The 12,500-nt window shown below is 41.4% G+C and overlaps 2 protein-coding genes across 4 annotated transcripts in view; both read right to left on the bottom strand.

The window, feature by feature from the left end:
- Window positions 1-7,650, bottom strand: part of mapk12a (mitogen-activated protein kinase 12a) — a 12,901-nt gene extending 5,251 nt beyond the window's left edge. Inside the window, exons 1-6 of one of the 2 annotated variants that reach the window (XM_042110982.1) lie at window positions 7,378-7,650; window positions 5,616-5,745; window positions 5,285-5,343; window positions 1,671-1,782; window positions 1,362-1,391; window positions 1,225-1,272 (exon numbers count right to left, since the gene is read on the bottom strand). In XM_042110982.1, coding sequence (XP_041966916.1) covers window positions 1,225-1,272; window positions 1,362-1,391; window positions 1,671-1,782; window positions 5,285-5,343; window positions 5,616-5,745; window positions 7,378-7,496 — 498 coding nt within the window. In that variant the 5' untranslated portion in view covers window positions 7,497-7,650. Of the gene's footprint in view, window positions 1-1,224; window positions 1,273-1,361; window positions 1,392-1,670; window positions 1,783-4,728; window positions 5,023-5,284; window positions 5,344-5,615; window positions 5,746-7,377 lie in introns of those variants that run through there. The other variant, XM_042110983.1, reaches the window with a different exon arrangement.
- A 1,346-nt stretch (window positions 7,651-8,996) lies between these two features.
- The window catches only part of selenoo1 (selenoprotein O1), an 11,859-nt gene continuing 8,355 nt past the window's right edge, over window positions 8,997-12,500 (bottom strand). The window contains exons 8-10 of one of the 2 annotated variants that reach the window (XR_006035200.1): window positions 11,668-11,824; window positions 10,174-10,490; window positions 8,997-10,002 (exon numbers count right to left, since the gene is read on the bottom strand). Coding sequence is in view for 1 of the 2 variants with exons in the window: in XM_042110940.1 (XP_041966874.1) it covers window positions 10,233-10,490; window positions 11,668-11,824 (415 nt within the window). In the remaining variant the exon portion in view is untranslated. Of the gene's footprint in view, window positions 10,491-11,667; window positions 11,825-12,500 lie in introns of both variants that reach the window. The other variant, XM_042110940.1, reaches the window with a different exon arrangement.

The following is a 12,500-nucleotide window of genomic DNA, read 5'->3' as shown; positions in this document are numbered from 1 at the left end:
AGCCTATTTCTTCACATTATTTGACATTCTACTGCCTCTATTTACAGGGTCTTCCTATTTCGCTTCACTAGTATATGTTCACTAGTATATGTTCACTAGTATATGTTCACTAGTATACAATATGTGTTGTTGTAGCTATCTCCTTACCATCCTGTGAATTCTCACCTTTACTTAATTCTAAATATCCGATGTTTTATTTATTGTTTTGTTTGTTTGTTTGTTTGTTTGTTTGTTTGCATTAATATTATTTTTTCTTCTTTTTCTTTTCTCTATTATTGTGTTAAGTGCTCCAAATATAAAGCACTTTGAGCTGCATTCTGTGTATGAAAGGTGCTATACAAATAAAGCCTATTATTATTATATTATTATTATTATACTACTGACAGCCGATTCTGATGAACATTTGGAAGAAATACTACTTCCAGCACCGAGAGTTCAAGCTAAGATTGATCTATAGATCTATAGATATGTATTAAATAACTGTGTAAAACCCCTGATTATTCACCAATCTAATGTTTTAGAGTAAGGGCACTAATGTATATGATGCATAACGTGACAGGCAAGATACTACATGAACTCAAGCTAATTCCAGCTGTTCTCACTGCATGGTTGCCACAGTGCTGAAGAAGCTGTTTGCAGTGAGCACTGTGGTTTCGAGCCCACACATACTAAAGTAACGTTAGCCCAAGTTGCTGAGTACTTGTCTCTGCTTCACCTTCGATAGTGAGTGAAAACCATTAAACAGTCTGCAAACAGCACGCAACCCCACAACAAACCACACCAGCTTCAGATATTCACACAAGCAGAGCATATTTAGTGGCATATTTAGTGGCATGGCACAGAGATGAGTTGTAGTGTAGAGAAAAACAGTGCGCTCCCACTGAAGACACCTACTCCTTGCCAGACCCAAAGAATGGATAAATCAACCATTCAACCATCACTTAACTAATAACACACACACACACACACACACACACACATTCCATGTTTGTTAAACAAAATAACTGCTATGTAAAGGTGTGTATGATCCAGACACAAGCTGCGGGCACCTTGTCAGACACTTTGTGTGTGTGTGTGTGTGTGTGTGTGTGTGAGTGTGTCTGTGTGTATGTGTGGTGTGTGTGTGTGTGTGTGTGTGTGTGTGTGTGTGTGTGTGTGTGGATCATCAGCCTAATAGGCTTTGGCCATGAAGGCTGAAGGGCATCTCTGCTGAAAGGCACCCACCTTTAACTCGCAGTCCTGGTTGATGGCTAGATTCCCTGGTTTAAGGTCCTGGAGGAGAATAGAGAGGAGGTTATGTTTGCTGATGCAACCAGAGCATTAGGATAAACTCTGTTTAGTAAACAAATAGGCTCGCTTACCCTGTGGATGATTCCAGCTGCATGGATATACTGAAAGAATGAAGAAAGACATGTCAGTCAGTCAGGCTGTGTGTGTGTGTGTGTGTGTGTGTGTGTGTGTGTACATTATTTGTGTATCGGTGAGTATGGGTAAGTGTGTCTGAGAATGTGTGTGTGAGAGAGGGAAAGAGAGAGAGAAAGAGAGAGAAGAAAAGTGTGAGTGTGTGTGTGTGTGTGTGTGTGTGTGTGTTTGTGTAACAGTGTGTGTGTTTAGGTCAAGCCTCTCTTTCTGTGTGTGTAAGGGAAGTGTGTGAGGGAAGTGGTTCACACCTTTAGTCCCCTGAGCATCTGATAAACAAGGAACTGCACTCTCTCCTCAGAGAGTTTCTGCATCTTCATCAGTTTGCCTAAGTCAGTGCCCATATAGGGCATCACCAAATAACTGAGAGAGAGAGAGAGAGAGAGAGAGAGAGAGAGAAAGAGAGAGAGAGAGAAAGTTTTGAAGTCTTTTAAAACAGGAGGAATTCAGGATATCTTCCTAAATATAACTAGCCTACTTCAAGAAGAGCTGCACGATTTCAGGAAAAAATTGCGAATTGCGATTTTTCTTTTTTGCTTTAAGTTGGGCCACTATGATACACTATACACACTAGTGCATGAGAAGTACAGCCCTCCTGTTAGGCGAGCTTCACACTGTCTGTCACACAAGGAGGATGAGAAGAATATAAGAAATCCTAGATGTGACTATTTAAACCATTAGGATAGAGTTGCGAGGAGCAACATTAATTGAAGCCTTTGTGATTATCCTATTTCATTAGTTCAAATTGTGATTTTGATTTGAAAAAATCGCTTAATTGACCTGTCGCTAAGCCCCGCCCCCCGTTGTTACCGTGTGAAAACTCGGACAAACAAACCAGACTTGATTAGAAATACATTGTGGACAATGGCAGCTGACAGTATATGAAAGCAGGCTTTGAGGACGTTTTGGTTGATAAAGGATTTACTTTCCTCCAGAAGCTATCAAAAGGGACTTAATTATGCTATGGAGGTATTCAAAACTTTAGAATACATACAAGGTGACAAGCAGTTGTGGCGAGTAGCCGTGCAAATCACCGTGCAAAAACCACTGACGTTAATGCTAGCTAGCTAGCTTGTGGAAGATTGATACTAAGATATGTTAGGTTACGTTAATATTTGATGTAGTAAGCATAATAGTTGGTTAATGAGCATTTTCATCAGGGGCGTAGCCAGGATTATTTTATGGGGGGGGGGGGGGGGCAGCTGGGTCCAGACTTTTTATTGGGGTGGCACTTCGGAATCAAAACTACTAGCTTCTAGGCCTACTGTAGAATTCTGGGGTATTCTTACTGTATTTTGATGTGTTCATATGTTACTACGTGTGTAGTATACAACAGGGAGAGGTCCATATTATTATACATAACTGTGCCTTTGGCCTGTGTACCAGCAGGAAGGTCATACAGGCCGATGTTTAGGAACATCCGAGGAACATCAGTGATAACATGGGCCGAGGGAGACAGCATGTCTGCCTATTCGGGCTAGTATCTCCATCTGGCCAGGGCCGGGTTGTGTACACTGGTTGGCACCTGCCACGTTGGCATGATTGACGTTTGTATGTTTGAGTATAACAGGCTTTGTCTTAGGTTTTGACACGGAGACGGATCGAGGAAGCGACCCGAGGAGCATCTTCTGTCGGAAGGCTCAGCAGCCGCTTCTAGTAACAACCATAACTGTTAGACTCTGCACAGTTTTACTGTTTGAGACAGCCTGTGTTCTGTTATTCATCATTGTACCATCTACAATAAATCATCATCTAATCGCCGATCCTGATCCCGCCGTCAAGCTTTATTGACCATCTTCAATACAAACATTAGAACTAAAACACAACGCAACAACCAGAGAATCCAACAATACTAAAAAAGTTTTAAAGATTAGGATAGCCTATTTTAATAATGGCAATAAATTGTGTAAAGCCAACACTGATACACAGGTCACTTTGTTGTCCACTCCAACACATTTTCCATAAATAGGCCAATGCTATAAAAAAGTACATTATGATAATGCAACTTACTTAATCAGTCTTATTCAAATTAAAGAACAATTATAAATACTACAAATATTGTATGCAGATATTTCTTTCTGATATCCACTCCAAGTACTTGGCTGTAACACAGTAATGAAAAATGCCCTTTCTGTGCTCCATATCTGTGACACGAACTGATCTGACCTGACTGAACCTGAGTTTGCGTTCTGTGTGTACACTCATGATGATTCTAAAACAACTTTTTACTGCATTGTCATGAACAAAGTGAAGGCAAAAAGGTGTTTCTTTGTCGTATAAATTGGGATGCAATGTGAGTCTCGAATTGGATGCCATGCAGGCATTTGCTGGGATCTCAAAACCGCATTATGAACATACTTTGCCATAGAGAAACACATGATAGCGTTGGATTATGAACATGCCTTGCCACCACAACACACAAAAACGTGGGGTAAGTCGAGCTATATGAAGTTATTATTTTGATGTCATTTCGTCTGTTTTATAACCCAGAAGGATGTACTTGGTATCAAATGATAGCGCTGTGTCTCCTCTTTCATCTGACATGCGTGACATATCTATCCGATCACGGGTTCGTGAGTAGGGCCTAATTCAAACGAGAGTAATGGGCGTGGGTGTTTTTGTACATGATGTTATTTTGCAGTCACGTTGTCTGTTTTTATAGCCCAGAGGCATCGATATCCTTGGTACCAATAGATAGCCCTTTGTCTCCTCTTTCTTCTGATATGCTTGCCATATCTATGCGATCACGGGTTCGCGAGTAATTCAAACGAGAGTAATGGGTGCGCAGGTGAACTGTAAATATGAATCAATTTGATTTATTTTCATGATTTTTTTTTATTTTTTATACTTGATCGCACAGGCAAGTGTTTAGTCTCGTTGGAAAGCCCCACTTATGCTCTGTCACGCAAATAAGGTTTCATCTCGCTGTGACGAACAGTTCTGGAGCAATGTAACAAAGAACTCAGGCAAAGCAGCCTGCCTTTGCCTGACCAGCAAGAACCACAAGCAGTCAGCAATTTATGTTTTTTATAAAGTAGCCTAGGCTAGGCCCTATTAGCCTACTTTTCTTGGAGCCATTCGGAGATATGTGCCTAATATGCTAGCATTTCACCCGAATTTTATTAATATAATAATATTAATAATATTTTTGTAATGTCGTTAGCGCGGGCATCTGATTATTTCTGATCAGCCCCACACATCAATGTCAGAGCCTACCTAAGGACAGCCCAACGCAGCTCACTTGGCTATGATTCGTGACACATTCTAACATCTTATTAGCAATAATTTTCCAACTCATCATCAACTCACCTGTTGTTACTGAGGTTAAGTAGTAGGCTAGTCTGTCAAGTGTTTTTAACAGATGACTTGAATTGTCCCGCTGCTGCTGCTGCTGCACTAGGCCTAGCCTACTCACGATTTGATCACAACAGTGGGCTACACTTCCTGACTGGGCCAATGGTCGTAGATAGAGTGCAGTAGCCTAATTGCTTCAGTCCCTGCTTTGCAAAGTGTTGACAAAGTGCCGTCGAAAACGGCAGCATTTTTTATTTTATTGTCATTGGCTCATCAGCGTTCTAAGGGTGGCGCTTAGCGACAGGTCAATTGTGCAGCCCTAACTTAGAACAGTGCTATTGGCTACTGTCGGCACTCTTATCGTAGTTATAGTATAGGCTATTGACAGATAAAGTAGTAATTCCTAGCTAGGGTCTTCTTTGCCTTGTAGCTTTGTTATACTCTTTCTGTAAGTCACTTTGGATAAAAACATCTGCTAAATGAATAGCCTACATGTAAATGTATACTAAAATCACAACGTGTTCACTGTATTCTACATTCACAGTGCAAAAAAAATAAAAAGTCAACTCACAAATCCTGGAATCTATCCAGAGACAGGCATGATGTGAAAACATCTAAGAGTCCAATGACCTGTTGAGAAAAAAGAAACAGAGTAACACGACTATGAAACAGGTGAGCTAAGATTAGGCTACATCAGCAAACAAAAGATCTGTGATAGCCTACTCAATCGAAATAATCTTACGGCAGAACAGGAAAGGTAAGATATTTCCTCACAGAAATGGTCAGAATTCAGGTCAATCAATGGATAGCCAAGAGAAAAACATTGTTCAGAAACTATGTCAAAAGTCACCCCTTCACAACTGCCCCAGAGTGTTGATGTGGAGGGTGGAGGTCCCCCTTACATTTTCATGCTTCATGTGTTTCAGCAGGCGTAGCTCACGGTATGCTCTCTTGGCAAAGAGTTCTGACTGGAACGGTCGGTGGAGCTTCTTGATGGCCACCTTAGATCCAGACCGTCGGTCCAACGCTGAGCTGGAATGAAAACACACTCGGTACTATTAACACGTCATAACAAAACCACCGTCAGCAAGCAGGCAACAGCAACTCGTCAGCAAGCGGGCAACAGCAACAGCAACTCTCTAACGTCAGCTTTTCAAACTAGCCTACTGTAGAAACACCAGAAACAGGGCTTTCTAAGCATGAATGCATACTGAGGGTGTACACATTTACCATCAATTGATTTGCATTAGAAATTAGAAACTAGTATAATTCAGCTCCTAGTGTTCTTTAGAGTCGTTATTCTTCATCCTGTGAACTGCATACATATTTAATAAATAAATTAACAATAATAATAAATAAATAAAATGACATTTCACTTAAAGATGGACAAAGTCAAGTTGATGTATCCCATACAATACTAGGAAGATCAGACCTTATCTGACAAAATATGCCGCACAACTTCTTGTGCAGGCCATGGCTCTTTCCAAACTGGACTACTGTGATGCATACAGTGCACCATCACCCACTGCGCTCCTCTGATGAGCGTCAGCTGTGTCGACCATCCGTTACTGCTAAGATGTCACTGTCTAGACTCTTTTCCTCATTGGTGGAATGAGTTACCTAATGTTATATGTTCTTTCGATAGTTTTGGGAATTTCAAGAATGAAAGGCTCATGTTCACCCTGCACTTCATTGATTAAATCTCTTACAGATGTATGGTTTGTATGATTATGGTTGTGTTACTATGAAAACTCATTATTTTCATTGATAATATTTGACATTATTATTGGTAACCTATTGTTGTTATTATTAGGCCTACTATTATAGGCCTAATATGTATGCGTTTCAACTTTATTTGAAATATTTATTAATAAAAACATTAACACATAGGCCTACATTTATAACTGTAGGCTTCTGAATAACTACAGTATTTTTAGTATAACAAGTATTTACAAAATGTAAATAATTTCACCAACGTGACCTGACCACACGGGGGCTCGTTTGCCTTCACGTATAGATCTGATTGCCTCACAGCCGTGTAGCCTAGTAAACAATACCACCACACGCGACCCCCCTCCGCGCGTCACTGCCGACCGCACCAATGCGGAAATCAACTGCGTGAGGTTCATTGTTTCGATTTTTAACCAAATCGTTGTAGACAGGTTCATAATGGTCCAGTAATGTAGGCCTACCACTGAAACACACCATAACCCTACACCAAATAGAAGCAGATGTCATAGGCTATTACATGAATTGTAGGCGCAGACTAAAACGGGGTGTTCGAATGGCTATTATGAATGAAGTCAAGCGGGACTTTGGCCATTGAGTGGACGGGGACAAAGCAGCCTTTTGTTAAAAGTCCCTGTTACGCGGTATCCGTGTGGTTCTCATATAATTCTCACTAGCGGCGCAGCTGATTAAAACAATAGCCTATCTATGATCTCTGTTAACGTGTCAGGGTGTGTCCACGAACAGACCATATAGGTAAAGTCAGGCATGCATATTATGACTTTCTAACCATTTGTGAATTGGACATAAGGGTCAAATCTAGCCTAGGCTACATAGCCTAGTTAATCTAGACCACAAGACAGCAACACGAAAACAATAGCCTAGATTTCACTGGTGATATTGCTTTTATTATCGATTGCGCGGTAGACTACTTACCATACTGTTCCATACGCTCCTGTCCCCACCTGTTTCAAGTCTCGGTAGCGCTCAGGTACTTCCCAAACAGTTTTGTTCACTTCTTGGCGATGAAAACCAGCACGGTTCCTTGTTGACATGACTTTAAATGTACTTCACAACACGTCGGTTGTGTTTCTGAATCACTGTACGTTATTACTATAGTTCTTTCTTAAACACCCATGTCACCCTACTCCTGTAACACTTGCGCACTACGTGTGGCCGCTCCCTCAGGACTGCACGACCTCTCGCAGCGCCACTCCCATTCAGCCAACCATCAATAGACGACACAGAGCCACGGCAAGGGATTTTGGTTTACTGCATTCCAGAGTCCTTACCATAGTAACGCCGCACCAGTTAATTGAATTGTCCTCGGCTCTATCCTGTTTCACATGTAAATGGACTTAAAGCATACTGGCCTTTATTTAACCCACATGTTATCGGAGAGTTTTATCAGTGGGACGCACCCTGAAGAGGTTTCAGCCGGGAGGAAACCCGAAAGGCATACACTGTGAATTAATTTATTATTTTCATTATTTTTAATCCCATAAAGTTACCCGACTTTATCTACATTCTGAATTCTTCCGCACAAACTAGCGTCACAGACGTATGTCACCGCCCATTTGGAAGTGCAAACAATCGGATTTTTGGTTATTTAACCATCAGTTAACTTCAAAACAGGCATCTTACTTTGGATAGACAATAGCAATACATCATAGGAGTGATTAAAAAATCTAGACTGGAGCAACTCAACATTTGAACACCTCCGATATGTTTAGTGTTCTAAAGACGTCAAATAGCCCGTTATCGTTACCAAATTGATAGACAAGGTGCCAGAAGTGATCACGCAAGTATGACTGTAAAAACTGTGCCTTCATTTTACAACTAAACACGAGAAAAAAAACTTTCACAACCCTTGAGCCAGCTCCTTCCTATGTGATCTCAATGGCAATGCAGCGTTTGTTTGTACTTCCAAGAACAAGGCATACCTGGTTACCTCCCAAAAATGCCCTTAAACGCCCACAAATACTGTATATATGTGTAAAAGAATACCCCAAGCACTCATACCCACACCCACCCTCATCAGTGAGGAACTGAGCAAGTCTGGACCTGGCAGCTTCTTTTCTGCAGCACAGTAATTACTCCATTATACATTCCTCACAGTACAAGTTGGTGAAAGGCCTCCCTCAATGAGAGTAAATAACTTCAGGAAAAAGTGCAGGATTTCTTATGCATATTTTTCATAGAACATCAAGGTTAAAAATGGATTACCCTGAGAGATTCTGAATGTAACAGATTGGGTAGGTAGTAGAGGTCATTCTGCAGTTTGGTCCAAAATGACCTGCAGAATCCCAACAGATCTTGGGTGATGGGGTTGAGATTTACATTTCCTGCTAGGCCTGGATGCAGTAGCCTTGTCCAAATGTTTGTTATTAGAATCTGGCATGAGACCTCCAGGAACATTTCTTCTTTAATTTAATTTACCATAATGAATGCTGCACAAATAATCGGTGGGATGAATAAAAAACTGCCACAGTACCACGGGGCACAGCCATGACTAATACACAGTAGCGTACACATTTACGAGATTAGGCAAGATGTGTCTTTGCTGTCAGATTTATTGGGTTAGCTGTATTGCAGGGGTAAATATGCAATATATACTGTAGTGCAGTGTTCATTATTAAAAGGATACATGAGTTGAAGACATACAAAAAAACATTTCCTTCCCAAATGAGGTTTTTATGTTGAAAATCAATTGTAAATTTAAATTACTTTCCCTCTTCAAAATATGAAACATTTCCCCATTGAATTAGGTTTACATGTTGAAAAACTAAATGCAAACTGAATTTACTTTTCCTCCTTAAAAAATCGTTAACACGACCTGTATCATTGCATATCTTAAAACCACTCCCTTGTTTTCAAAATTCAAAGCAATCCCAAAGTCAAAATATAAAACAAATTCCTGTTAACAATGACCCTATGAGTTGTTTCATGTATTTATCTAAGCGCTATGAATGCTGGAATGAGTACATGGTATGGTTCTACCTCTATGCAGCAATCCTACCGCAGTGAGGGAAATAGGATATGGTTAAACGTGGCTGAGTTTGTGCGCTTAGACTGTGAAGCATCTGCCTCTGTAGTTATGTGCGCTGAGACATCAGGTAAGGAGGAGTCAGCATTCACACACACACACGCACGCACACTCACACTCACACTCACGCACAAAGTGCTTTGGTACAAATGAAGGTGTTTGGTTCCTGGTAATTCAGACTCACACCTGCCCCGGTAGGACTAGAGGTGTGAGACGTCATGCAAAACCAGCCGGCGAGCAAGACAGAGAAGAGCAGAAGGGACAGGTCATCACAAACCGCGTCACCACCACCATCATTTTCAGGTTAGTTTTCAGCTAGCCTTCTGCACATGATCGATCAGAAACAATAAACTCAAGTTCATTCAATGTCAAGACCCATGTTGCTGAAGTCCTGTGATGTGATTCTGAACTACTGATCTCTCTACCTCTCTCCGTCTTTATCTTCACTGGTTTGACTCAGGAGCTCCACACCACACACATGCCTTCCTTGACCTTTGACCTAAACATGCAAGACCCTACAGAGAGAGACAGACAGACAGACGTATATGGAGACAGACAGAGATCACAGTGTAGTAGAGGAATGAAGAGCTATAAATCAATTACTCATGCGTAAGAGGAAAAGAAAAATAGTGCTCCATCCTTCATTTGAAATCCTCTCTCTCTCACACACACACACACACACACACCTACTCTCTCTCTCTCTCTGCGTGGGTCGCACCAGAGGCCATTGTGGTTCAGGAAAGGCTTATGAGGATCAGGTGACGCAGATCTCATTGGCCCAAGCAGGAGGCTTGCTGTCATAGGGGACGAGCACACGCTGTGCTGCCGCCGAGCTGCCCGCCCCTGCTGCCCCTGCCCCTGCCCCCTCCTCTTCCCCACTCCCCTCTCCTCTCTCATCCTTCTCTCCTGGCTCCTCGGCCCCTCCCCGACCCAGCCAACCAGGCTGCTCCAAACCTGGCACGGAACTAAAAGGATGTTCTAAAACCTTCAGCACCCGCTGGACCTGAGGGAGACCGGAGAAAGAGAGAGTGAGGGAGACAGACAGAGAGAAAGAAAGAGAGTGAGAACAGAGGAGAGAAGGTGAAAAAAAGGCAAGAGAGAGGTAGAGAGTAATATAAAAGGTTAACAGAACAAATGCAGAATAGAATGTAATGCTATGCTATGAAGTACAGTGCTGTTTGAAAGTATGAACCTCTTGAACAGTTTGGAGTTTTCTGTTGTTTTTTCATGATTTTCTCCAGTTTTTAAATATGAACTGTCAGGGGTATATATTTATGAAATGCATGGACTTGTTTAGAAGGAATTGCGAACAGAAGTAACCCCCCGCTGCATTGGTAAAGTCAAGTAGGTAATTGATTCATTTAAAACATATTTGGGTGCTGAAATAATCAATTAAGCATACTTATTAAACAGAGAAAAGACCTCCTCTACTCTCAACAGTGAAGCACGGAGGTGGAAATGTGGAGGTTTTTCTGCCTCTGGACCTGGACAACTCCATATCATCCAAGAAACCATTGTCCAATTGTCAGCCCTATCAACAAATTCTTGACATGAACCTCATCAGGAAGATGAAGTTGGGGAAATAGATTTTACAACAGGACAATAACCCTATAATCATTCAAGCAAAATGACCAAGGAATGGCTTAAGACAGATAATTTATACTTATTTGTATTTATATAGATTGGCAAAGACAATGTCCAGACCTCAATTCAATAGAAATGTTTTGGCTAGATCTGAAGCGGGCAGTACATGCCAGTTGTCCCTCCAACCTCTCTCAACTGGCTGAGTTTGGCAAGGAAGAGTAGGCAATGTGTATGTGAGACATTGCTTAATGGGTACAGATTAGAAAACGTTTAGTTGAAGTTTGGTTGCAAAAGTAAGTGCTACAAGAAATTTACTACATAGGTTCACATACTTTTGTAAATGTCATATTTTGTGTTTTTGTGAACTAAACTGCAATATATAACTTTCTTTTGTTTCTGTCTATTATTTGGAAGGTCAGCTTTACAAATTGGGGTTCGGATGTGCATTAAATAAGGTTATTTAGATATTTTTTTGTAAAAACAACTGACCATGTCTGGGGGTTCACAAACTTCCAAGCAGCACTGTATCTTCATCACAAATGAAAAGTCTTGTGTATGCCAAGATCTGTGCCAGCAGCCGGGAGAGGAAGCCTCACCTCTGAGAAGTCTCCGTTCTCGGCCGCCTCTATTGCATTCTGGGCAATGTAGTTCCTGAGCACAACGCGAGGGTTTGTGCTGTCCATCACACGCACCCTCTCCTCTTGCGCAGCCTGCACGTCACACACACCTTCACACTCCCGCCTCAGTCTCTCCCTGAGGTCACACAAAACACCAACGTGAGGGAGGGGAGATTAAGCAAAGATGCATTCAGACTTTGAAATACTTGATGACGCTAGACTTAAAAAATGCAACTGAATGTTTTTCATTGGAGACAGAATCAAGTACAGAAATGGTCAGGAGACTTCTTTGTAAACATGCCCATTGTTCATTTTTGCTTAGCTTTGATATGTGGACCTCCCAGAAAATTCTGCAGGCATGGACTGATGTGCTAACCAACAACAGTGCTGCACTACATTTTGATATGGGAGGGAAAACAGCTGAGGCACAGGCCATCATCAAATTTACATATGCATCACACTGCAGCAATCACACCCTTGTGTTCCTGTGTGAAGCTATGAACATCAGCCTTACAGGCAGAACAAAATTAGTCATCAAAGGCTAAATGTCATTCAAATGTTGAAAACGTAAACAATTAAATCTTAATTATTATTATTTAAAACTAAATCTACTTCAACGCCTTTATGGGGAGAGGGGTATACATGGCAAAAGAGTGGGGCAGAAGATTAGCAAAAGTTCAGCAATCATGACCTTCATCTCATTACCAGTCATTCGACTTGATTCTGTACAGTAACATTTACGCATCATGTGAACGCACAGTCCCAGTAGATGATTAGATGACATGGTCATTTACGCCTGACTGGCCTCATTG

The sequence above is a fragment of the Alosa sapidissima genome, chromosome 11, assembly GCF_018492685.1.
Source record: "Alosa sapidissima isolate fAloSap1 chromosome 11, fAloSap1.pri, whole genome shotgun sequence".
Lineage (NCBI taxonomy): Eukaryota > Metazoa > Chordata > Actinopteri > Clupeiformes > Clupeidae > Alosa > Alosa sapidissima.
Note: the sequence above shows the minus strand (reverse complement) of the source record. Positions and strands in the feature narration are given on the sequence as shown.